This window comes from Copadichromis virginalis, linkage group LG17, assembly GCF_057382275.1.
Source record: "Copadichromis virginalis isolate Kocher_CV1m ecotype Utaka linkage group LG17, C_Virginalis_male_GT1.1, whole genome shotgun sequence".
Lineage (NCBI taxonomy): Eukaryota > Metazoa > Chordata > Actinopteri > Cichliformes > Cichlidae > Copadichromis > Copadichromis virginalis.
In genome coordinates, this window is record NC_140634.1 from 33,194,445 (window position 1) to 33,216,855 (window position 22,411).

The following is a 22,411-nucleotide window of genomic DNA, read 5'->3' on the forward strand; positions in this document are numbered from 1 at the left end:
GAATCTCAATACAGAGTAGAGCCACGATAAAAGAGAAGTCAGTCACCTTGTAACAACATCTGGTCACATGCTACACTTTTGTTTGTATAAGAAGATGGCAGATCCTGGCAGACGTTGATCTGATAATCACATAAGCCAAGAGCGTGAACTTGAAAACAAGAGGAGAAACTTGGCACATGCTTCAAACACTGAGCAAAACACAAAGAGACACATTTATTAAGTTCCAAATGACTTTCTATAGCAGTGAAATAAAGCAGGTCTGCTGTGTAACACATTTTTGCCAAAATCTGAGGCAATTTTAAGCAAACGTGGGCACACATACGTTGAGAATATTGTCAATGGGAACCAAAGCAGTTGCTAGGGAACACCAGGAACAGGAGGCGTAGAGACAGACAGCTCTTGCTATAGTGCGGTGGTATGAACTATTTATATAGACGCTTCATGTAAACAGTGCTTGGCGGACTTCACTCTACCCTGGCATTTTGGCCTTTAACACCGAAGAGAACAGAATGAAAATTGCGTGTGAGTGTTAATGTCACATTCACCTCATTTGTCTCTCTTGACCACCCTTGTCAAAGACACCCAAGTCTCTATATCTCCATCTCTATCTCCCCATCTATCTATCTGTAAATAAACATATGTAAGAACAGCAAAGAGCAACAGCAATTATTTCAACATTTTTAATTTGCTACATAAACAGAAAACGTAGAAATGCAGCCAACCCTGACCCACTCTCTGTCTTAAACCTTGAGATATAAATTGCAGCACCTTCAGCATGAAAGTTTTACTTCTTATACAAACTCACTGGCCAGTTTACCAGGAACTCATTGGACCCTTATTTGCCTTCAAAAGCGCCTTAATTATACAAACTGGGGCTGGAAATATTCCTCTGAGATTGTGGTGCATATTGACATGACAGCATCACACAGTTGCTGCAGATTTCCTGCACACAGTGCTGCTGTACAAAGGTGCTCTACTGGATTCAGACCAGGTGACTGTGGAGTTCATTTGAGTACAGTAAACTCATTTTCCTGTTGAAGAAACCGGTTTGAGATGATTTGAGATTTGTCACAAGGTGTGTTATCCTCCTGGAAGCAGCCATCAGAAGATTGATTACACTGTAGTCATTAAGGGGTGGACACGGTTAGAAAATACACAGGTAGGCTGTGGTGTTTAAATAATGCCAGTTGGTACTAAGGGGTAAATGCTCAGTTCAAACATTTTAGCATGCAACCTAACTGTACTGAGATCCTGCCATGTGATTGGCTGTTAGTTATTTGTGTTAGCAAGCTGTTGAACCGGTATGCCAAACAAAGTGGGCTGTGAGTGTATTCCACAGTAGTGAAGAGTGAATTCTCTGCCATCTATCAAATTTTGGACAAATAACATAAAAACAAAAAGTCAGCGCTCTATCAATCATGTTAATATATCGAAAAGGGTGGAACTTTTAATTTGAAACAGTCAGGGAATTCCTGACTCGAAGAGTATTTTGAGCCATGTTTATCACAGACACTTTCAGCCACACTGGTAGCTGTACACACCCCTGCAGGATCTCTCACCCCGTTATCAGTGTTCACTTAATGAAAAAAATCACTCTAGAGCAAGGACGAGAGTAGGCAGCACGATCGTAAATCAGGATCTGACGTTTGGCTGAGGCCACAGTCAATCTCAAGCTGGTACTGAAGAGAGAAAAAAAATAAAAGGTCCATCAATCCGCATGTCAAACTGTGATGTTGACACACTGAATGCAGGAGTGAGACATCAATGCAGGGAAATACTTGCACTACTCTGATATCTGTAGCTTTTGAGTGTTTGCAGGTGCAGCTTTTAGTGGCATGCCGTTTATGTTGATGGGGTAACGGCAGCATGACTGGGAGGAATGATCCCGTGGAATTTCAAGTGACAATCAATGAGTTTGCGCGCAACTGGAAAAAGAAAAGCAATTCATCATAAGACGACACTTGGCATTCTTCATTGACATGTCTTTTGTGTGGCGCGTTGTGATTTGTGTGTGTCCTTATTTTAAATGACACTGAGGCAGCAGAAACTGAAAGCAGATATACATCACACACGCACACACAAACACAAAGAGAAACAAAATCACTTCTATTTGCTCTTTAGGTGTTTAGGAACTAAGGAGAGACATTTCTGCAGTTTTGAAAACAAAATGATTTTCCATTCTTGGATGGTATAGGATTTCAACGCAATCCTCAATACACTGGGTGTTCCTTTGTCTGTTGGTTTGTTTCCTAACACCCCAAATGTTATAAATGAGTGACAGGTAAAGATGCTAAAATAATACAGAAAATCAAAACTATCAGATGAGCCCACAGTGGCAACAGTGGGAAGGAAAAACTCCCCTCTAAACAACAAGAAACTTCTGGCAGAACCAGGGTCAGGTTTAATAATAACTAAGGATTAAATTCAAAGTAGTGTGTAAACACACAAAGACTGAGTGAGTGAAGAACACTTTGTGCAAGAAGGAAGAAGGAAGAGTGGTTTGACAGTATAATTTTATTATATCATTACATTTTGTTCATTTTTGGCATTCCACTAAGTAATGAAGGAAGGGGTCGGGGCAGGAAGGATTCTCACAATGTCAAGTCTATTTAGTTTATAAATTGTGCAGAAACAGAAATCAGGCTTGATTGAGGTTCAAGGTAAAAGCTTTATATTAACCATGGGGCCACAACTAGCTGCTTAAAGCGGGATAGACATGCTTTTTACCAGATTACAACATTTTCTTTTACTTTAGTATCAGTCTTCAAAGTAGCGGTATGTGCACACTTTTTTAAATTGTTAAATTCTAACACTTCATAATTACTTATGTCATAATTACCACAAAATGTATTTACATCATTCTCAACAGAGAGGCTAAGAATTACCCTTTAAAAAGTGCGTGAGGTGTTAACTTGTGTACAGTGTTACAGATAGGTAGTCACGCTCATGTTCTCACGGTGCAATCATGTATTAATTACATCTTTATGTATTCAAGTTACTGAAAAAGAAAACAAAGCTCACTTCCTTTACCCAATAACCATAGGTAAACTGTTGTGTATAACAGGTATCACATGCCCATCTTTGTGCGTCCCAAAAACCAGTAAACCAGCATTTTCTTACATTTTCCTCCTCCCTCAGTCATGTAAAGGTTTCCGCTGTAATGTCAAAACCTGCTCAGTTCTAATAGAACATTCCATCTCCACTATAGACACATCCTTCCCCACCAACAGCAAATTGTATTACACTTGTTAATTATTAAACATCAATATGACCAAAGGATCTTTTCTTTTAGTGTTAGGTAGCTGCGGTAAAACAGTGTAAACATTTGTAATTTAACTTCAAACTGTCTCCTAGTATGCATCTTTTCCACAACATTGATTCCATTGGGGGTCTATTTGCCTCCCTCTCTGTGTCTTTGTACCTTAAAAAACAAACCCCTAGGGTCACACTGCTACCAGGCTAGAGCTTGGAGACGAAGGGGAAACCTTCGTACATGTCGGCCTTGAGCTTGGCCCACTCGGCCAGTCGCTGCATGGCGCTCTTCTCCTGGCCCAGGATGCTAGCCGCCTTCCTCAGCTTGGCCTCGTTGCGCTCGAGGTAGCGCTCGCCCTCGCTCTTGAGGAAGTTCAGCTTCTCTACACGGTTCTCATTCAACTGGATGTCCTCGCTCATGTAGGCGTTGAAACGGAAGTAGGTGTCCGGGGGCAGGAGAGCATCCAGCATGGTGTGTACTTCTGAAATAAGGATGGAGGGACATGTTTTTTGTTTTGTCCAATACTGGTTTTCATCACACCACCTCTAACCTTTCGTTTAGAAATAACTGCTTGTGGGATGTCAAACACTGATAAACAACATTTTGTGTGGTCCTACCCTCTGTATCTGTGGCACTGCTGATGACGTGAGCCAGTTTGGTCTTGAGGCTTGTGTAGGTTGTGCTATTCTTGCCCGCTGTCTCGTATCGCCCGGTGCCCAGAGACAGCACGCACTGCAGGGGTGTGTTTGGCCACAGACACTTACACTCATGAATGGCCAGAGCTGTGGGGTTGTTGATTAGGAGTCCTCCATCCTAGAGAGGAAGAAAGGCTGCCATGTTTTTATTGTGCAGAGAAAGATTTTTTGGTATGTGTCCTTTAGCTTACATATATCTGTTGTGACAGCATGTTGAGGACAAATGAGGTGAAGTGGACAGGCTGTCCTGGAGCTACACAGCTTTGGGCGAGAGATGTGCTGTGCTGGAAAACGAAGTAAACAAGCCCGGAAAACAGTGGTTTTATCTGCCCTCAAAAATAAGTTGCATTTGGATCATTTGGACAGAAACTACCTACAGTACAAATGTAGCTTCACTGGTAAATCACAGTGCGTTTCAGGATTTTAATCTTACAACTTTCTTGTATTATCCCATTGCTTTTGCACTACCCATTTGGTGTGCATTTTTACTAAATAGTGTTAACAGATTCTTGACAGAATCATGAACAGAGAAAAAAAAAAAGAAAAGAAAAAAGAATAATCCAGCTCAATGGCTGTCTGAACCGTTTTGCTGCTTCTGCTCTTTGTCAGCCTTTCACCAAGTTCAGTTCTGAATTTAATCCAAGCACTGAAGTTCTTTTGGCTGAGATTAAATAGTGTGAGAGTGTGGCACTCCATCTTGCCCCACAGAGAAGTGGGAAAAGGTTATTTCCACTCTTCTACAGGTGGTGGGGCAACAGAAAAGCAATGAAACTAATGCAGTAGTTTAGTTTGTAAGGATACAGAACCAGCATAAAAGACTTAGAAATCATTTTAGGATGCACATTTATATCAGACTCAAAGTGTCATCTGATGAGAGTTCCCTGTTTCACTCTTCAGTGACCGTAGGCTGTAACGGGTCAGTAGCACCAGGACAACAAACAAAAGCAGAAAGCTCCTGGTAACAAAAATCTTTTCTTCTGCTCTTCACTTATCCCACATTACATTAGACCACAGTAAATGTTGATCTTAATGGGTCTGCTCTGCTCTCAAGGCGTTCTTATGGTACAATAAAACATTAAAAGTGTCATTTTAAGCCTGATTGTGTGACTGTTAAGACAAAGGTGTAAGCAATTCATATATATTCGTATACTATAAGCTGCACTGCTGAGACAAACCACACAGATTCCTCTTGACTCTGACACTAAATGACATTCAGAACCCCTCTGATCTCAGTGACTGCAAGAAACTCCTTAGTAATGCTGTATGATGAAAACAATGGACTTGAATGTGTTCGTGTGTTTTTTTTAATCCCTTGCAGTGGCAGAACTCTCCTGAGAAATACCGCTGCAAGTGCTGAAAACTAGAGTAGGAGTGAGATCAGTGGGTGGCGAGGGTAGCTCAAAATGTTGATGAAACACTATTTGGCTCCAAGAGGAATTTGGAGAACAACGCACATAACTCTCTCAGTCTCTGTCTTTCCATCCCTGCTGTCAGCCCAGTGCATGGGAAACAGATACTTTTTGCAGAGGTGTAAGTGAGGAGAGAAATGTGCAAACAGAAACACACACACACACACACACACACACACACACACACACACACACACACACACACACACACACACACACACACACACACACACACACAGAAATGTAACTGTAATTGTGTTGGATAGAAAGGGAGATTACAGCCATGTCATATTTGCCTTGTTAATAAATGGAGAGAAAGCAGCAGACAGCTTAGCTTTTGTTAACTAAAGATTAGAGCACTTTTCCTGGGATAGTGCCACAAAAGAAGCTCTCCGGGCAAAGAATGAGCAGGCCTTTGGTTCTAAACCAATAATGTCTACAAGTATCAAGGCTTATGTAGACCAGAGGTGTAGATTATGACCTGTTATTGGCAAAAAAAAAAAAGGAAACACAAAAGGGGGGGTCTACAAGGACTACTGTATTAGAAAATGGCAGGGGAGAGAAGAAGGGACAAGGCTAATTTTGCTTAAGTAGGTTATCAAAATGAAGCTAAGCCTTGAGGAGAATTGCTGCCTGTAAGATCATCTAAAGATATCCTGCCCTAATAATACCACTTCAAAATAACACTTTAATATTAGTCTTTCTGGGCAACTTCCAGATTTATTAGAGTACAGCAAAATACCAGTGTGTTTTCTTAAATTGCAGCACATTTGAACTCTCAGGGCCACCGTCTAAGCCCCACCTAATACATTAAAAGCAATCAGTTTTTAAAATGAGAAAAAAAAACAATACATCTGACAAGAATCCAAACTAGAACCTAAATGACATATTGGGCAATATTACGGGCTGACTGATGATCTCTGTAGAGTCTGCATGTTCTCACTTTGCTCGTATGGGTTCGCCTCCCACATGCTTGTCGGGTTGTCCCGGGTGTTACCCTTCCTTTCGCTCTGTGACAACTGGAATAGGCTCCACACAGACACGGTTCCTTTAAAATATTCTCTTTCATAGGGAATCAGAAACTTTTGCAATTTCCCTCGAGGAAGGCCTCTCGGGGTGTAAAAAGGAGGATACCATTGATGTTTAAGGTCACAGACCAGGTCTGAGGACTCTCTCTCTCTCTCTCTGTACCGCCACCCCATTCTGTTGACTTTCCCCTCTGTCCTTCAGGCTCTTGACAGCCAGAAAAGAGGAAGAGCCAATTATGGGGCTGTTCCAAGGTTGTGAGTTTGAAATAGTGGAACAAATCTGCACATATATCCTTGATGCACAAACACACACGATGCACTGCAGCTTAGTTTATGTGTAATAAAATGCTCTATATAAATAAAACTGCCACTGCTGTTGCACGCAGTGCCTGTGTCCTTGGCACTGGTCCCTTAAAAAAGCAGCATCGTGGCAGAAGCGGATTGGTAGATTTCCTGGAAAGCAAACCTCTTAGAGACGTGCACTTTCACATGCCAATCTCAATCCCTGTTACTTCCATAACACTGGCTTAATTCTAGGCTTAATTTGTGACAGATAATTATTTTTATGGTTTTGAAAATGTGAAGGTCAACTGAAACCAAGACACAATAACTAAATTAATATATTGCGATTTAGTTAGTGAAGTGGATAAGCAGTTAGCAGCATGAGTGGATGGACAGATGAGTTCAGTTCAGACTTAAATTTAAGTTAAAAATAAATAAACTGAATAAACTGAACAGTCAAACATCTCCCAGTTGTCTCACATTCATGTTGTACCTGATGAAGGTCTTTTCCCAGAACAAATTCCTGAAAGTAGCCCGGAGCGGCAGACGAGGCCCTGATAGCCTGCCACATCTTGTGTTTGCAGTCTCCAAGGTAGTGAGATCTCACTCCTGGCATGAGTCGATAGTTCCTGAACACATATGCCTTCAGAGGAAGACCTCTATTCACAATAGTGCTCACTGCTGACACCTAGTGGGCATGAAAAGAACTTTTTAATTTTGAAATCAGTTTCATGAAACCCTTCAAGTCCTAAGTCCTCTGTGGTATAAACAATGAGAAAAGAAAATGAAACTAAACAGGCACATTAGAAATATTAAGATGTTAAACAAAATCCCATGGGTGTGCACTCAAACACTTACTTTTGGGCAGTGGGGATCCCTGGCACTCTCGATCATACGTCCATCACCCATCCGTTCTCTAAAGAAAACACAAAATTACATACAAATACTCTAGACTATCCTGGTGTCTTTGAAGCTGAGGACTGAAGAGAGGAAAGAAAGAATGCAAAAAGTGTACAAAAAAAGAAGAAAAAGAAAGAAAAAACAGACCTTTTTTTTTTTTTTAAATAAGCAATGAAAGAGTGTTGCAGACTAACTTGAGGATGTTCTCCCACATTTCACTGTCATAGAAAGCATGACTCCAGCCCATCTTCATTGTTCCAACGATCACATTCTGTTTGAACACATCCGAGCCCAGCTCCCGGTACATCTTCTCGCACTCTTCCAGGGGGACCTGGAAAATCCCCAGCATGAAAGCCAGAATGGCACCTAATGGAAAGGAACAAGTGAGGACAGCTGACACCTAAAATCCTTTAATCGATTAGATAAATGATGGATTAAGCTTATAACAGACCGACAAGAGAGAGGTGGCAACACCATACCTGTGCTGACCCCGCAGATGTAATCAAAGAGCTGGTGGACTGGTTTCCCTGTGAGGTCCTGCAACTTATGGAGAGTCTGCAGGGCCAGCAATCCCCTGGAACAGTTTAACAATATATTTCAGTCTGTGTCCGCAACACTTTTACTTTAGACAGACTGATGTCTGCTGATCACCGTGTTTAAAAAGTTTGTTTCATTTACATTCATGTGCAGTAGATTTGTACTCTGTACTAGTTTAATATAATCTGGGTGTCTGTCTTTTTTTCCAAAAGCCGCACCTTGTTCCCCCTCCATCTATGGACAGGACTCTAATTCCTCTGCCTTTGACTGGTTCAGTGTAGCCAGTCAGGGCCAACGCTTCTCTCACAGCAGCCTGAAGAGGAAGATCTCTGGCCTGGCGCAGTCGTAGAAGGCAGGGCAGCACTTTCTCCTATCAGTCACAATAGTAAACACAGAAAATGAATGACTTTAATGACCATGTAACCCACATGTTACAAGAACAAGTTGAAATTACAAACAGCACTAACCTTGATGGCCACAACTCGAGTCTCTGGGAATTCCAGGAGATGGCTGCTAAGCTCCTCCACTCGAGCAGTGAGGAGTTTGACGTCGGTGACAGCCTGCAGCCCTTTCACCAGAGCTCTGGTCCTGTTGTCTACGCTCACCCTGGCTATTATCTAGGTGACAAACGCAGACAAAATAAAGCAAAGGTCAAAAATAATGTGGAAACTGTTTGGATATGTGTTAAATGACAATGACAAATAGTAGAGCTCATCATTTATAACATTTTTGGGGGATTATCAACCATCCCTTCCATGCCCAAAGACACGCTGCGCTACCTCATACATTTGTATATATCTGGGAGCTGAAGCAATAATTATGGGTAGTTCGACATGTGGAGGGGCAGCCTTTGTGGGTTTGAAATAAAAGGTTATTACATGCAGGAAAGGATGAGTTCATTCTACTCCCTTCACACAACGAGGTGATCTAATTGTAACCGGTATGAAAGGAGAACAGGAGGAGGAGAAGAGGAAGATCCAGTCACGTGACTATGAGAGATCTCTAGTTTGAGAAACAGTTGCCTCACGTGTCCTTAACTGCCAGCTTCATTAGACAGTAAAGGGAGCAGTACACACCGATGCATATTTCCCACATGGTGTAATCTTCATTTCTTAGAACTAGTGTTAATATAGATTTAGTTTTAGTCATAATCTTTTAGTCATAGTCTAAAAGGTCATAGCTTAGTCATTGGGATTCTTTTAGATTTAGTCTAATTTTAGTTCATACACAGTTCATAAAGCATTTTAATTTCCCTTGACATAAAATTAGAAATGTGACCATATACCTGCTCTTCTCTTCCTCACAAGTGTTGATGTTTTGTCCTGTTCTCAAAAAAAAATTACGATGGACAAATCAAATGTGCACAAAGGAAAGTAAGAAGATTCCTTCTGATTGGATCACTTCCAAACTTAATTTTTCTACGTGACTTATTTAGTTCTGACAGGATCTCGTCTCTCCAGAATAATTCCATCTTATTTTAATTTACTGAAGAAAGTGTAAATACATTTCATCTATGTTTTTGGCATTAGCTTTTATTTAAATTTTTCATTGTACTGCTTCTCCTCTCCTGTTCTGTTTTGCTTGTGAATGCGAATCAAAGCTCTGAAGCATGGATCGGTCATTAGCATCACATTTAACACCTCACCTTTTCCCTTTGAGTTAGCAGCTCTTGCTTTGCTTTGTCGGCTTTCTCTTCCTCACTCTCCGTCTTTACTTCTTCCTTCTCTGGAGTGGCATCATCCACGGCAACATCTGAAGACGTGTCTGCCATTTTTTTGGAATCGCTTCTAAATTTGGGGACCAGTGGTGCGATGTAGCTGCCGACAAAAGCCTGAACACTGGGCCGAGGGTAGGACAGATAATGAGTGAAGCCTTTTCTAGGGGAGGCCGTCGCCACAGCTTTGCTTTCGGCAGAAGGAGCCTCTACTGGAGGACTAGGCGAAGAGGAAGAGGCAGGAATTTTAGCTGGCGCCTCAACACTTTTTCCTACTGGGGACAAAACAGGAATGTGGTCCCCCTTCTTCTGAGAGGAAAACTGAGGAACTGGTCCAGCAACATGATCGCCCCCTTCTATGTGCTGCTGCTGCCTGCTCTCTCCTTCTGTGCTGGGTCCGAAATAAGCGTCAATGTGGTTGGCCAGCGTTTTGTAGGTCTCATCCATGTTGGTAGACAGAGCTGCTGGCTGGAGCAGCTGCATAGTTTGTTTTGCCACATTAGAGGACGGGGCAGAAACACTTGCTGCTGAATCCAAAGTGGACATGGACTTCTTTGTGGAAACAAAGGGCTTCTCTGTAATCTGCTGCTGCTCCTTATCTGTCTCCTCACGTTCATCTTCTACTTTCATTGTAGTTTCAGGTAGTGAAGCCTTTGAGGCTACTGTCTCGGCTTTTACCCGAGACTTTTCTGCGTGGGTGCTCTCAGCTGTGCCACCGCCGCCCCCCGCCTTGAGCCGGGAGAACTTGGAGATGAAGTCTGTGCCACCTACTGCCTTGGTAACACTGTCAAGTGTGATCCTAATCCGTGACATACGTCTCCTGTTTCACTGGGGATGGCAGGAGAGAAATACTTTCCTCAAGCAAACAGATGAGGCGATAACTTCTGGCAAATTCAGCAGCATTCTGGGAGGCTTTCTGCCATGAGTTTATTGTTCGCTGCTTGCAACACACTACCTGTAAAGATAAAAACAGAGATAAAAAGGAAATTATATAAAGAGGAACACTTGTATATCAGCCGGAAACCCAGTGTCCTCATATGGAAACCTTAAATTTGGGCTTTTTTGCACTTAATAAAGTGTTTTAAACACTGTAAATCAGTGACTTTGTTTTATGCTAAAATATACCTTATATGATGGATATGAGGAAATACTTTAAAAAAATGTTCTCAGTTCAAATATAGTGCTTTTCTTTTATTTATCAGTTCAAACTAATTCCGAACAGCTAGGTGAAATCAGAAAACAAACAAAAACATCCCAAACAGAAGCTCAGGGCGATATTGGTTAACTTGCTTGCCATTGTAAATTTGGCCAACAGAGGCCGCCGTCTGACCGGTAACTATAGAAACAGTCCAACAAACAATACAAATGACCGCAACTTTCATCAAGATACTGTTAAAAAGGGGGACAACAATGAACCTAACAACAGAGTCAGCTCAGCTTGTAAAAACCCTGCTGGACCGACACCACCGCACTGAGAAGGCTGAGATGGATGATATCCCATGGGCTGCCTGCAAGGACTTCACAGTGAATGTCGGGGAAAAGCAGATTGGGGCTTACATTAAAACGTGGGAGCTCCCCTCTTGCTGGCTGTACAGTGTGGACTTTGTCTGCTCAACCGAGGAGGAGCACCGGACCTTCCACCACTACCGGGCCCGATTCAGCACCCCAACACCGAGGAAGCCAATTCGGGGGACAGCTAGCGTCTACTTCGTCGTGGATGTATCGAAGGTTAAACCTCAAACTCTACCAGTGGAAGTCAGCTTCATAGTGGAGTCAAACAAACTGGTGCACACACCGGGGAGGACCAGGTTTAGAGAGAAGTGGCTGGTGGACGTTATAGAGAACAAGACTTTGCTCCAACGAATGGTAGACCTTTAAACCCAGCAGATAAAAATATCGCTCCTTAAGTTCCTGGGTGTTAGCTCTGCACTGTGAGGGTGCTTTTAAACTTCATTAGCACCCCACCACACATACTTCGAAACACAAAAAAGGCTAAATAACGACCATTATCTGTTCTCTGGGTCTGCTTTGTACAGTTTGTTTTGGCGCTAGGCGTTAGCAGAACCAATTCAAACGTATTAGTGACTAGAAAGCTTCTTATTTTATATAACACGCTTATGTGAAGGAATAAGCACCTGACCCATGATTTCTGAAAGCTAGCTTACTAAACAGACGTCTAAACGTAAACATGTGACCTCGCTGGTACCTGACAGCAATACTAGTGAACATAAAACACCTACCTTTCTAACACTATTGGTGATAGCAACATGAGCAGATCGTCTCCTCACCTTCTGGAACCCAGAGCTCCTGGAGTGTTTCATTAGTATGAGGATGGTACCTTAGAAAAAAATAAACAGGAAGAGGAGAGGAAGTTACGCATGAGGGCATAGTTCAGCGGACCGTTTCCCCTGCAGTGGTTTAGGTGTGCCACTAGAGGTCAGTAAAAACACATTAGGAATAAGGAGATAAGAGGAGCGTTACAACATCAGTTAAAATCTTGAAATCCTTTGAGAGCCACAGGTTTTCATTTCTAAAATGACAACAAAGAGTAAGGGGGAAGTTCCTTTTCAACAAAACCCTCTTTACTGTGCTATGGTGGCAAAACACAACAAGAGTCATCTCTTTATATTGTAAGGTAAAGGCCCTGCAGTATTAGAGAAAAAAATCCAATAATCAAGCACTTTGCGAATGTGGAGGGAAGAACTCCATTTTAACAAGAAGAGACGTCTTCCTGACAGAATCAGGCTCAGGTAGGGTCTGTCATGCACAATTGGGAAGTGGGGGAAAGAGAAAAGAAGAAAGAAAAGAGGAAAGAAAAAGAGAGCACAGGGAAACAGGTTTGGGATCATTGTCTTGTTGAAAAAAGTCAGATACTTTCCAGGTGGTATTGCACGGTGGATCAAAATCTTTTGATGATCTTTACTTTTCTGTGTCCATTATTTCATTCATTTTGGTAAAACTAATGGAACACCCGTGTGTCTCTAAACTATGACATAGCCTCCACCATCTCTTCTGTACATACAGACAAAGATTTGAACCAAAAATGTCACATTTGTTGGGTTTTTATGTGTAGGATAGTGGATCAATAGCCTAGTAGTTAACAAATATATTTAACACATGACATATAACACTTTGGTACAAGACTGAGCACAATGTCAGGGTGGACTGCATCATTAAAGACACCTGGTATAAAAATCTATGGATCCATCTGCTGTGGCAACCCCATATGAAGCTTCTTGTGTAATTTGGCATACATCAGCCTTATGTCTCTGTTTCCCTTCATTAAGAATGGCTTCTTGACAGCCCCCCTGCCCTTTGACTGAGATATAAGTGATGTCTCTTTAAATGTCTCACAAGAAATTTCAAATAAACGGTTTTTTGTGTTCTTTAACAATTAATTCTTTTTCTACAGTTAATTTTTTTTTCACTTAATATGTTTGGTTCAGTCAATGTGATGAATCTCTGTTAAGTCATTAAGGTTGTGTTATCTCATGCTCTTATTAATGCTTGGTTTAAATTATCTTTCCAAATTGAGGTAATGTTACTGATCTGGTCACGACATGGCACTATTGCTCATTCCAATATGGATGGTTTCACAGTAAACACTTTTAGACTTATAACTTTTAGACTGAAGAACCCCTTCTGTTAAAACATAAGCAGGAAAAAAACTCTGTTCGCAGGATTTTTTGGGGGGTCTATTTGACAATAAGGCATCTATATTCATTAATTTTGGGGCAATAATCTACTGCTATTCTTATTCAATTTCACTTTTCTATTATCCTCAGTCTATATGTCAGCTGTTTTTTGATTATACCAGGGAAACTACCACCAAGCCATATGCATGACTACTTCAGTAGCTCCTAGTACAAGTCACTGCATCAAAACCTAACCTTTTTAAGACAAAGATACGTGGTATTTAGTACTTTTTTTCAGTAGCTTGAAGGTCATTTCGGTATACAGTAAACGGTTGTTTTAAGCAACAACAAATTTACAAGATGCCGTTTGAGTAGCAGGACAGCCAAAAAGCAATAGCTTATCCTATTTGTCTAGTTGTTGCTCATCTAAATCACAAATGCAAAAAGTCTGGACCTATGAGAGACGCTTATCTGTACGCTGAGTTTCCAAGGTCTGCGAAGGATATGGGCACAACCTTTAAAATCTCCCTAGTCATAGCAGATATTACAAGGTCAAACACAAAACAATCGACCTGCACATTTTAAAGAGACTCTGACATTTTTAAATGATTATTTTCATCTTAAAACAGAAGTTTTAAGAACTTCACACACAGGTTCGCTGACACTTAAAAAGTCAGTGTTCAAATAAACTTAGATATAAGTTTTAGATATATCTTTTATAATCTTTTATCATTTTAATCTCAAAAGAACAGCGTGGACAGAGTTCACTTGTCATGATGCTGTGGATAATCCTGATGTTTAAAAAAAGAATATTGATAACATATATAATATCTCAAAAGATGTGTAACTGTTGTTTTTGCACAGCTTTTGTAGAGTTATAGACAACTCTCTCTGTCTGCCTTTGTTTCTTTTTGAGTGTTTTTCGTTTTTCAAAAAAAGAGAAAGCCCACGAGTGTTGGAAATGTGCTTCCTCCAAAGGGTGTCTGGAGTCTCACTTAAAGACAGCATGAGGAGCTTGGTCACCTGGGACGGGCTCAGAGTAGAGCCGCCACTCCTCCATATAGAAAGGAGACAGCTTAGGTGATTCAGGCATCTGACTAGAATGCCTCCTGGACGACTCCTAGGTGAGGAATTTCTGGCTTGGTAACACCTAGCTGTCTATAGACTGGACTGGAAACGCCTGGGTGTCTCTAAACTGACTTGGAAACGCCTAAATGTCTCTAAACTGACTTGGGAATGCGTCAGTGTCTCTAGACTGACCTGGGAATGCCTGGGTGGTAATGTCTTTGCTTAGACTGCTGCCCGTGGTACCTGAATCTGGATAGGTATTAAAATAATGGATTGATGGATGGCTGGATGAAAGTAAAACACCTGGCTTGAAGTACCTCTTCAGACTTTTACTAGTTTAGGCTAAAGCAGGCTGTAAGAATGACTTAAAACACTTTTTACTGTGATCCACCAAAGAAGAAGAAAGCTGAGATATCTCTGAGATATATAGCAGTATCCCAATACTGAAAATGCACAGCAGCATTATTTCAATTCCAGTTTGAGAGGCATAAAGGCAACAACAGCAATTTGTGCTTAAATAGGTGCCAGCTATTGTGTAAAGCATCGTGTAAAGACAGTGATGATGATTTTCTTTCTCCAGCAGGTGGAGCTGAAGCACAAAGAGATATACTTAAGCTGGATCACCATCATTTTCAAAACATGAGGAGAAAAACAAATGAACACATTGTCAGTAGTCTTCAGCTCAATTTCAAACCCAGAAAATCTAGACTTGTGGTCACCTGACCCTTGTCACTTGAATCTACACTGCACAAAAAATGCCCCTGCATGAAAACTGAATCATATGCTTAGTTTGCCATCATCACAATACACCTGCATCAATGTTCACTCAATACTCTTTTTGCAGACTAAATGTTTGAAGAAAAAAACTTAAAAAAATGAATGAATGCACTGATACAACAGAGTTAAAATGGAGAGAATTTACCAGCAGCACATCAAGGTATCACAGTTTGTCCAGTTCTATTTATATTAATTCAGTCTTAAAACAAAACACAATTAAATGACTAATTGTATAACATGTAGCACTTAAGCAGCACACCAGTACATTAAATGTAAACCACTTAAATCTTGTTAAAAGAAAACATATGAAATGCATAAGTGATAACAGTGACATCGTGCAGCAAACAAACTGAGTATAACAAAGGAAGCTGCCGACAGACCACACAGTGAAATGCAACAACGCTGCACAGGGCAGCAGTCAAATAACCATTAATAAGTTAGGAAGTTAAAACTGATCACAAGATAGAGTAGAAAATTACTGTGCACAAGTCTTAGGCACTAAACATTCTCGCAAATATAACTTATATAAAGTGCAGTAATGCATTTTTGGCGTGGCCAACTTTGAAACAGCAAGAACAGGAAAACTTTCACAGTTTTTCAAGCTTCTCAGCAGAAAGGCCGTTCCAAGCATCTCAGAGAAGTTGCCCCAGCTCTTTTGCAGCACCTCAGACGCATCTGCTGCAGGGCTCTTGTTCTTTATGTCTCTGGATTGCAGTCATGTTGCAGAATTTGCGTCCGTTCAGATACCACATCTAAGGTTCCTAAAACTTCTGCACTGCATCCCGTAATAATAATAATAATAATTATGCACTGTAACAAAGCAGTGAGAAGCTGTAATCCAGCTCCAGCAGGTGGAACCTTAAAGATGATCTGATACACGTGTGTAATAACAGAAGCAGGGAACCGTTTTGTAGAACACTGAGCTGGATAAAATGAGGCACAATGGCCTTCTTTCATTCATTCAATCAAACATGGACACCAGCCAGTTTTCCTCATCACTATACTGATAATAACCCAACAGGCATGTGCCACATTGTTCCACCCCACATTTCTCTATATAGGAATGCGTGGAGAGACGGTGATGTGTATGGTGGAGAAAGCTGTGAGCTTACTGAACATGAATTCTGTGTTTGCACAGCAGTCGTAATGGTTAAAAAAGAGGAGAAAAAACCCACATCATATAAGCTTCTGTTCAGACAGAAGTACAAAGGTTTGATGTTAAAGACGCAATAAATGGACCAATGATGAAAGCACATCAATGCCATGCTTATTTACTATTATTATTATTATTATTATTATTGTTATCTGTCCCCCATTTTAACCACTTAAAGCTGGGATATGATCACAGGTGTGATAAGGTATCCCCATTTTTGTGTTATGTAAAACATATTTTGTGTTTTCTTCATTAGAATGCATTACACTTATTTCTGTGTTATAGTTTTATACATTTTTAAAACTGTAAATGAATACATGAATATATATTACATTGTTATTATTGTCATTTCTTTTTTTTTAGGTATTTGCTATATTATTTTGTTAGAAATTGTGTTTAAATTGTCTAAAACAGCCATGGCTTCATCCTTTGAGGATATGCATGGTCTGAGGCTGGTCTGACTTTATTATGTGTGTACGCATAAATTCAGGTCAGCATTAAGGAATCCAGCAGACATATGACTGAAGCGCAGCGTCTTCTGGTGTGCTTTGTGTAAGGTTTGTATGAAAGCATTTGCAACATTTCTACAAAAGCAAATTAACTGTAAGAATATATTAACATCTCGTTCCATCTTGTAAAAATTCAGACCAGCACAGATGATATACACTCTTTTAAACTTTCTGCTTCTCTTTAAAAACAGCACCATCCCTCTTCAGGAGGGCTACCTCGTTCTCCAGGGCACGGATCTTAGCCACCGTGCTCTCCTCCCTGCGATCCAGTTCTAAGATCTTTGCGTGCAAACTCAAGATCTTCCTCCAGAGCTCATCTTTGTCAGTATCCGGTCTGCAGTACGAATGCTCAAAAACAGAAACCTTCTCTTCATCAGTGAGTCCACTCTCTGCTAAAAAACAGCCTGTGGTTTTGTCCTTGACCAGTTCCATGGGGACAAAGCTAAAAGCCTGACCCAGCACTGCCTGGAATGCATCTCCATCCATGTTTGCCCCTGCATCAGAGAATGAACCTGGCTCACAGCACAATACAGTCACAGTGGACTCGGCCTGCTCTTCAGAACAGAGTTCCCTGCTTGGAGACTGTGCTGCCGTTTCACCATCAAGTGGTTTCTCACAAGCACCAGTCTGTATCTCAGAACGTTCTAAATGAGAGTCCAACACTGCAGGTTCAAATACCATCTCTGTGCGTTCCCCAGACATATTGTTTATCACTGCTGACTGGGACTTTCTGCCTGTTTTGCTCAAAATGAGTGGCCTTTTTTTACTGGCAGGAGAGTCGAATGTTGCAAGCTCAGGATCACCGAGTGAAATGTTGGTTTTAGCCTTGAGGCTTCTTTTCAGGTTTGTCGTTTTCTTCTCATCGTCCTGGAATAAAAGATAAAAGGTCTTCATTAATGGGAATTAACAGAAAATCAACAAGTTTTGGCGCAACAAACGCGTGGTAAGAAACTGCTTAAATCCTTGCCTGCACTCTCTTCGTCACCACTCTTGTACCCTGTCTCTTGTTTTGATTGGTTGACCCCAGGTATTTAAACTCACCTGCCTTCACTACCTCTTTTCCTTGCAGTCACTGTTATAACATAGTACTAATATATACAAATATATATATAAATACAGGCTTAACTCCACAAGACTACGCTTTATACTCAAAGTTTAAGAAGTTATTAAGAAGCTAAAATTGTATTCTGAGCTTGATGTTTTCTAGATACATACATCTTCACTAGAAGGAAAAATGGTGGGGATGGCTGTATTCTTCAGGTACCGGATTCCCCATCGAATATCGAAGCAGTCCGCTGTAAAGTGCTCACTGCACAGATACTGATGTCGACTAGGGGTCCACTGCTCCCTCTTCATGTTGCTCACCCATTTCTGAAGCCTGGACTTGTCTTGCAAAGGAAACCTTTGAGAGATAGACCGATAATAGAGAGCTTTAACTCTAAGCACTGGAGTGTGATTTGGATCAGCCCAACACTACCCTCGTGTCATTACAAGCAAGCACTATGATATACTTAGATGACATCCTTTTTGCACCTCCTGCAAGTGACATCTTTCACCAATTAAGCCAAGCAACACGTTACAGATTAACTAAAACAACAAAAACATACGGGTAGAAGCTGATTCTCTTGCTGTCTTGTCTTGATGCAGTCCCCCCACGGTTTCTGCAAACTCTCACAGCGCAGTAGCGTGGCATATCTGTAGACAGACTACATGAAAACACATCGGCGAGACCCGTTCGAGGATACAATTAGAAAAAAAGAAAAAAAAAAAAAACCCACACACCAGCTCGTAGATGATTATATCCGGTTTGTGGCCCTCGTAACGGAAGTGACGTGTACAGCATTTATTTTCTTTTTTACTGGCTCTTTCACGTCATCACTTATTAGACATATTTGCATCGAAATTAAGATTCCCTATGAGGATATAACTTTTTTAAATAAAATTATTATTTTCATTATTTGTATTAAATAAAAACCTACAAAATAATAACGCACGCGCTAAATAAAAAATGTACCGATGGCAAAACCTGTATAGGTCTTACGGCATTTGTCTATAAAGTACAATCGACGTTTTAATCTTTGAAATCTTTCATTTAAATTTACTATTGACTTTCAATGCTTCCGTTTTCCCCAACCCTCGGATTATTTAAGTATTCTAATTCTGCTAAATCGATTACGTCAAAATTGAATAGAAAAGCAAAGGCGGAAAAGATAAGCAGATTATTTTCTTGCGTTACCTATACCTACGTTCCGCCCTGGCCTTAAATCTTCCACGTGCGCATATTTTCCACCAATCACAACGGTCTGAATCACTGTGTTCGGAAACCCACCAATGGCGTTGCGAGTCGTGGTGTTACGGCTCAGGAATGCAGCTAGACAACAACTGTTAGCTTTCGTTTCACATCAGCTGAGCTGGAACCTCCGGCGATTAACACCAGTATCCCCAGGCTGTTTGTTACCTTGTATACAGGTAAGCTCTCAGTTTTAACTTAGCTACTTTAACTTAGCTGCCGCCGGTGGCTCTTTATAGGGTATAATTTACAAGCTTTTAAAAGGTCAAACTAGTTACTCCTCTTTTCCAGTAAAAGTTGTCATTTTTCTTGTTTGCGACGCCTTCTGCCTTCAGACTCGCTCGAAAGTTAATAACTGCTTGTATCGTTTGACAAAACGGTAACAATTTTATCCTTTTAAGGCTTCAGAAGTGTTTCAGAATTGTGTGAAACGTTTTTAACACAGTTGTCTAAATGCTGTTCTCACAGACGGAAAGGTGTCTAAACCACCAGTATGGCCACAGCGCAGTCGACGTTGCTGCTAGCAGTGCATATTCTGCTCATCTCAGAGTTCATTCTGGCCAAAAGGGACTACTACGACATACTAGGGGTGCCGAGAGATGCTACCGAGCGGCAGATCAAGAAGGCCTTCCACAAGCTGGCCCTGAAGTACCATCCTGACCGAAACAAGGGGCCAGACGCTGAAGCCAAGTTCAGAGAAATAGCAGAGGGTAAGTTACACATTATGTCAGTCTGTATTGTTGGGAAAGAGTCCTCATACAGTTGATCTAGAGACCTAAAAGCAAAATAGTTGCTACTTAAAAGTTTTTTTTTTTTAAGGATTCTGATGTTAGAGTGGACTTAAAGGGGAGGATCTGCCCCAGCAGTCGCACCTTTCCTTGTTTTTGTTGACGTAATTGCACACTATGGTAACGGCTAAAGGGTTACACGCCCCATTCTGTGCTTTTTGTAACTTATTTCCTAATGAATTTAATCTTATATATATATTTGTGTCCTCCAGCATATGAAACCTTATCGGATGATAAGAAGAGGCAAGAGTATGACCAGTTTGGACATAGTGCTTCATCAGGGGAGGGCCAGAGAGGAGGAGACTACGACTTTAACCAGCACTTCAAGTCATTCAACTTTGATGACATTTTCAAAGACTTTGACTCTTTTGGTCAACATCAACAACAACAACACCACCAACACCACTTTCACTCCCACTCTAATTCCCACCACAAGAGACACTTTGACAGCCACTTCCAGGCTCATCGAGAGGCCATGAATGGGCACAGGAGGCAGTTTCAGCAGGGCAGCTTTGGCGGAGGACTATTTGATGATATGTTTGAGGACTTGGAGAAGATGTTTTCCTTTCACACGCACAGCTCCAGGACTGAGAACAGATTTCAGGGCTCAGGGAAGCAACACTGCAGGACAGTGACGCAGCGTAGGGGGAACATGGTGACCACCTTCACTGACTGCTCTTAAGACAGGCTGGATAGTGGGGGGGGGGTTCTTTGTGGTTTTTGAAATTGAAAGCTAATTTATCACTTGGTGAAACAGAGTGGCTTTGTGTGGCTTTTTGTAATTGCATGTAATTTCCTGTATGAACAAATATCTAAGCTAGCCTGAAAAATGGCTGCTTCCAAGCAATAACTCATTCATATTATTATTATAGCATAGTAATAAGTCTTAAGATCAGTCAGATACCTCCCTATCACCTCGCTTTCCAGGTTCGTTATGTTTACAATCTGATTCTCAGGCATGGCCTATGCTTAGTTTAAAAAGAGTACTTTTCTCTTGAGCAGTGAAGCAATTAGATGCGTTAGAATTCACATTTGTGAAAATGGGAAACCATAACTCTGCAGCTATATAGGCCATATTTTATTTTATCTCATCAATAGAAACCTTTTTCTCATCCAAAACCAAGACTTGCAGGTTTTGCACATTTGGTTTCCTGACAACCCCCTTTTTTTTTTTCTTTATTTTGGTGAAAGGATACATTAACAATCAATTCTTCTAACTGCATTTGTGGATGCACTACATTCACCTGGAATGTGTACAGTTTGGCCATTATCAACTGTTACCTCGTTTAGGTTTTTTTTTGGTTGTTGTTGTTTTTTTTCCTCTTCCAACAGAGTGGCATCTACCTTTTACTCAGTCAGGGTTGGAAATTAACATCAGTCCTATGACAAAAACTGGCAGACTTGGCCACAGGCAAAGTCGGCGGAGGTGTTTGCATGCGTGATTGCTTGGCTGTTTGTTTGTTTGTTTTTTGTTTGTTTGTTGTTTTGTTTTTTCATTTGGACCAGCTATCACAAAAACCACCCAGGCTCATCTGCCAGTCAAACTGAGTGGTCTGACAAGTTAAGATTCCCTAAACTGATCATAATGTGCAATATTTAGCACCTTTGCTCTTCATGTTGCCTATCTTCTATAGACCGTGCTGTGTAAATGTCATTGTCTAATGTCTGCACTTTGAATGCGTGCGTGAGTGTCTTGAATATCAATTGGTTGCAAAATGTTTGGAGAATGAATAAAAAAATATATATTAGAGGAAAGTTTGTGCTTGTGTTTAACTGAATTGGGAAAGGAGGGAGGCAGTAATGCACTTATGTAATTGGTCTTTGTTATTAATGTGCTTTATTGTTTATGATTGTATTCTGATTATAAAATATGAATTATATTTTCATGTGAAGCACACACCAATGCAAATGTAGAATAAGTTCCGTGTCATGTGGTCTCATGAGATGAGATGCAACTAAAAGGAGAAGCTGCTTGATGTGTGAAGCCACAAAGTGCAAGTTGCTGCACTGGCTTCTGCACACTGTTTTACATGCATACGTGTTATACAGTCTCAGATAAACAGACTGTATCAGTTTTGTACAGTAAGTGAGAGATCCACTCAAGGATATTTACATAACACAACACAACTGCACATTGGATGATTCTTATGTGAAACTTAATAGTTGATTTGACTGAAAGACAGTTTTTCACGCTCTTTTTAAGGGTTCAAATGCATGGATCATAACCCACCCCCCAATTTTACTTATTTGGGTCACCCAGTTACCAAAATACACAAGTAACCCACTTTCAGTTTTGCCAGCATTTTACCTGATAAGCAATTCTTGCCTACTTCCAGTAGAGGTCATACTTTCTTAAAGCAGGAAAAGTGTTTT

General features: G+C 40.8%; 4 protein-coding genes across 6 annotated transcripts; 2 read left to right on the forward strand and 2 right to left on the reverse strand.

The window, feature by feature from the left end:
• Nucleotides 1–2,495: 2,495 nt before the first annotated feature.
• On the reverse strand, nt 2,496–12,168 carry pnpla8 (patatin-like phospholipase domain containing 8). Of its 3 annotated transcripts, none has more exons than XM_085435778.1 (10): nt 12,107–12,168; nt 9,750–10,773; nt 8,572–8,721; nt 8,323–8,474; nt 8,047–8,141; nt 7,762–7,933; nt 7,526–7,583; nt 7,161–7,355; nt 3,871–4,066; nt 2,496–3,734 (listed from the first exon to the last, which is right to left on the reverse strand). In XM_085435778.1, the coding sequence occupies exons 2-10, from the start codon at nt 10,629–10,631 to the stop codon at nt 3,460–3,462; spliced, it is 2,175 nt and encodes a 724-aa protein (XP_085291904.1). In that variant the 5' UTR covers nt 10,632–10,773; nt 12,107–12,168; the 3' UTR covers nt 2,496–3,459. The 3 variants fall into 3 exon arrangements, with proteins under 3 accessions (XP_085291904.1, XP_085291902.1, XP_085291903.1); XM_085435776.1 differs by having other exon boundaries at nt 9,750–10,769; nt 12,055–12,120; XM_085435777.1 differs by lacking the exon at nt 12,107–12,168 and adding an exon at nt 11,376–11,684.
• akap14 (A-kinase anchoring protein 14) lies at nt 11,143–12,145 on the forward strand. The gene has a single exon (XM_085435781.1). It carries the CDS (start codon nt 11,184–11,186, stop codon nt 11,694–11,696), a length of 513 nt encoding a protein of 170 aa, XP_085291907.1. The 5' UTR covers nt 11,143–11,183; the 3' UTR covers nt 11,697–12,145.
• Nucleotides 12,169–15,461: 3,293 nt separating the features above from the next.
• On the reverse strand, nt 15,462–19,377 carry LOC146689767 (THAP domain-containing protein 5-like). Its single transcript, XM_085435779.1, has 3 exons — nt 18,568–19,377; nt 18,176–18,362; nt 15,462–17,827 (listed from the first exon to the last, which is right to left on the reverse strand). Exons 1-3 carry the CDS (start codon nt 18,651–18,653, stop codon nt 17,123–17,125), a joined length of 978 nt encoding a protein of 325 aa, XP_085291905.1. The 5' UTR covers nt 18,654–19,377; the 3' UTR covers nt 15,462–17,122.
• A 366-nt stretch (nt 19,378–19,743) lies between these two features.
• On the forward strand, nt 19,744–21,796 carry LOC146689768 (dnaJ homolog subfamily B member 9-like). Its single transcript, XM_085435780.1, has 2 exons — nt 19,744–19,960; nt 20,251–21,796. Exons 1-2 carry the CDS (start codon nt 19,744–19,746, stop codon nt 20,718–20,720), a joined length of 687 nt encoding a protein of 228 aa, XP_085291906.1. The 3' UTR covers nt 20,721–21,796.
• The last annotated feature ends 615 nt before the right edge of the window (nt 21,797–22,411 follow it).

What these genes read in the sequence shown, in the direction of transcription:
- pnpla8 (XM_085435778.1), bottom strand. Translation starts at nt 10,631, where the DNA reads ATGTCACGGATTAGGATCACACTTGACAGTGTTACCAAGGCAGTAGGT. An exon ending in CATCTGCGGGGTCAGCACAG is followed by an intron (nt 7,934 to 8,046) that starts GTATGGTGTTGC and finishes CCTTTCCATTAG; the next exon opens with GTGCCATTCTGGCTTTCATG. An exon ending in TGGGAAAAGACCTTCATCAG is followed by an intron (nt 4,067 to 7,160) that starts GTACAACATGAA and finishes CTTCCTCTCTAG; the next exon opens with GATGGAGGACTCCTAATCAA.
- akap14 (XM_085435781.1), top strand. Translation starts at nt 11,184, where the DNA reads ATGACCGCAACTTTCATCAAGATACTGTTAAAAAGGGGGACAACAATG.
- LOC146689768 (XM_085435780.1), top strand. Translation starts at nt 19,744, where the DNA reads ATGGCCACAGCGCAGTCGACGTTGCTGCTAGCAGTGCATATTCTGCTC. An exon ending in GTTCAGAGAAATAGCAGAGG is followed by an intron (nt 19,961 to 20,250) that starts GTAAGTTACACA and finishes TGTGTCCTCCAG; the next exon opens with CATATGAAACCTTATCGGAT.
- LOC146689767 (XM_085435779.1), bottom strand. Translation starts at nt 18,653, where the DNA reads ATGCCACGCTACTGCGCTGTGAGAGTTTGCAGAAACCGTGGGGGGACT. An exon ending in AAGAGAATCAGCTTCTACCC is followed by an intron (nt 18,363 to 18,567) that starts GTATGTTTTTGT and finishes TATCTCTCAAAG; the next exon opens with GTTTCCTTTGCAAGACAAGT. An exon ending in TTTTTCCTTCTAGTGAAGAT is followed by an intron (nt 17,828 to 18,175) that starts GTATGTATCTAG and finishes CTTTTATTCCAG; the next exon opens with GACGATGAGAAGAAAACGAC.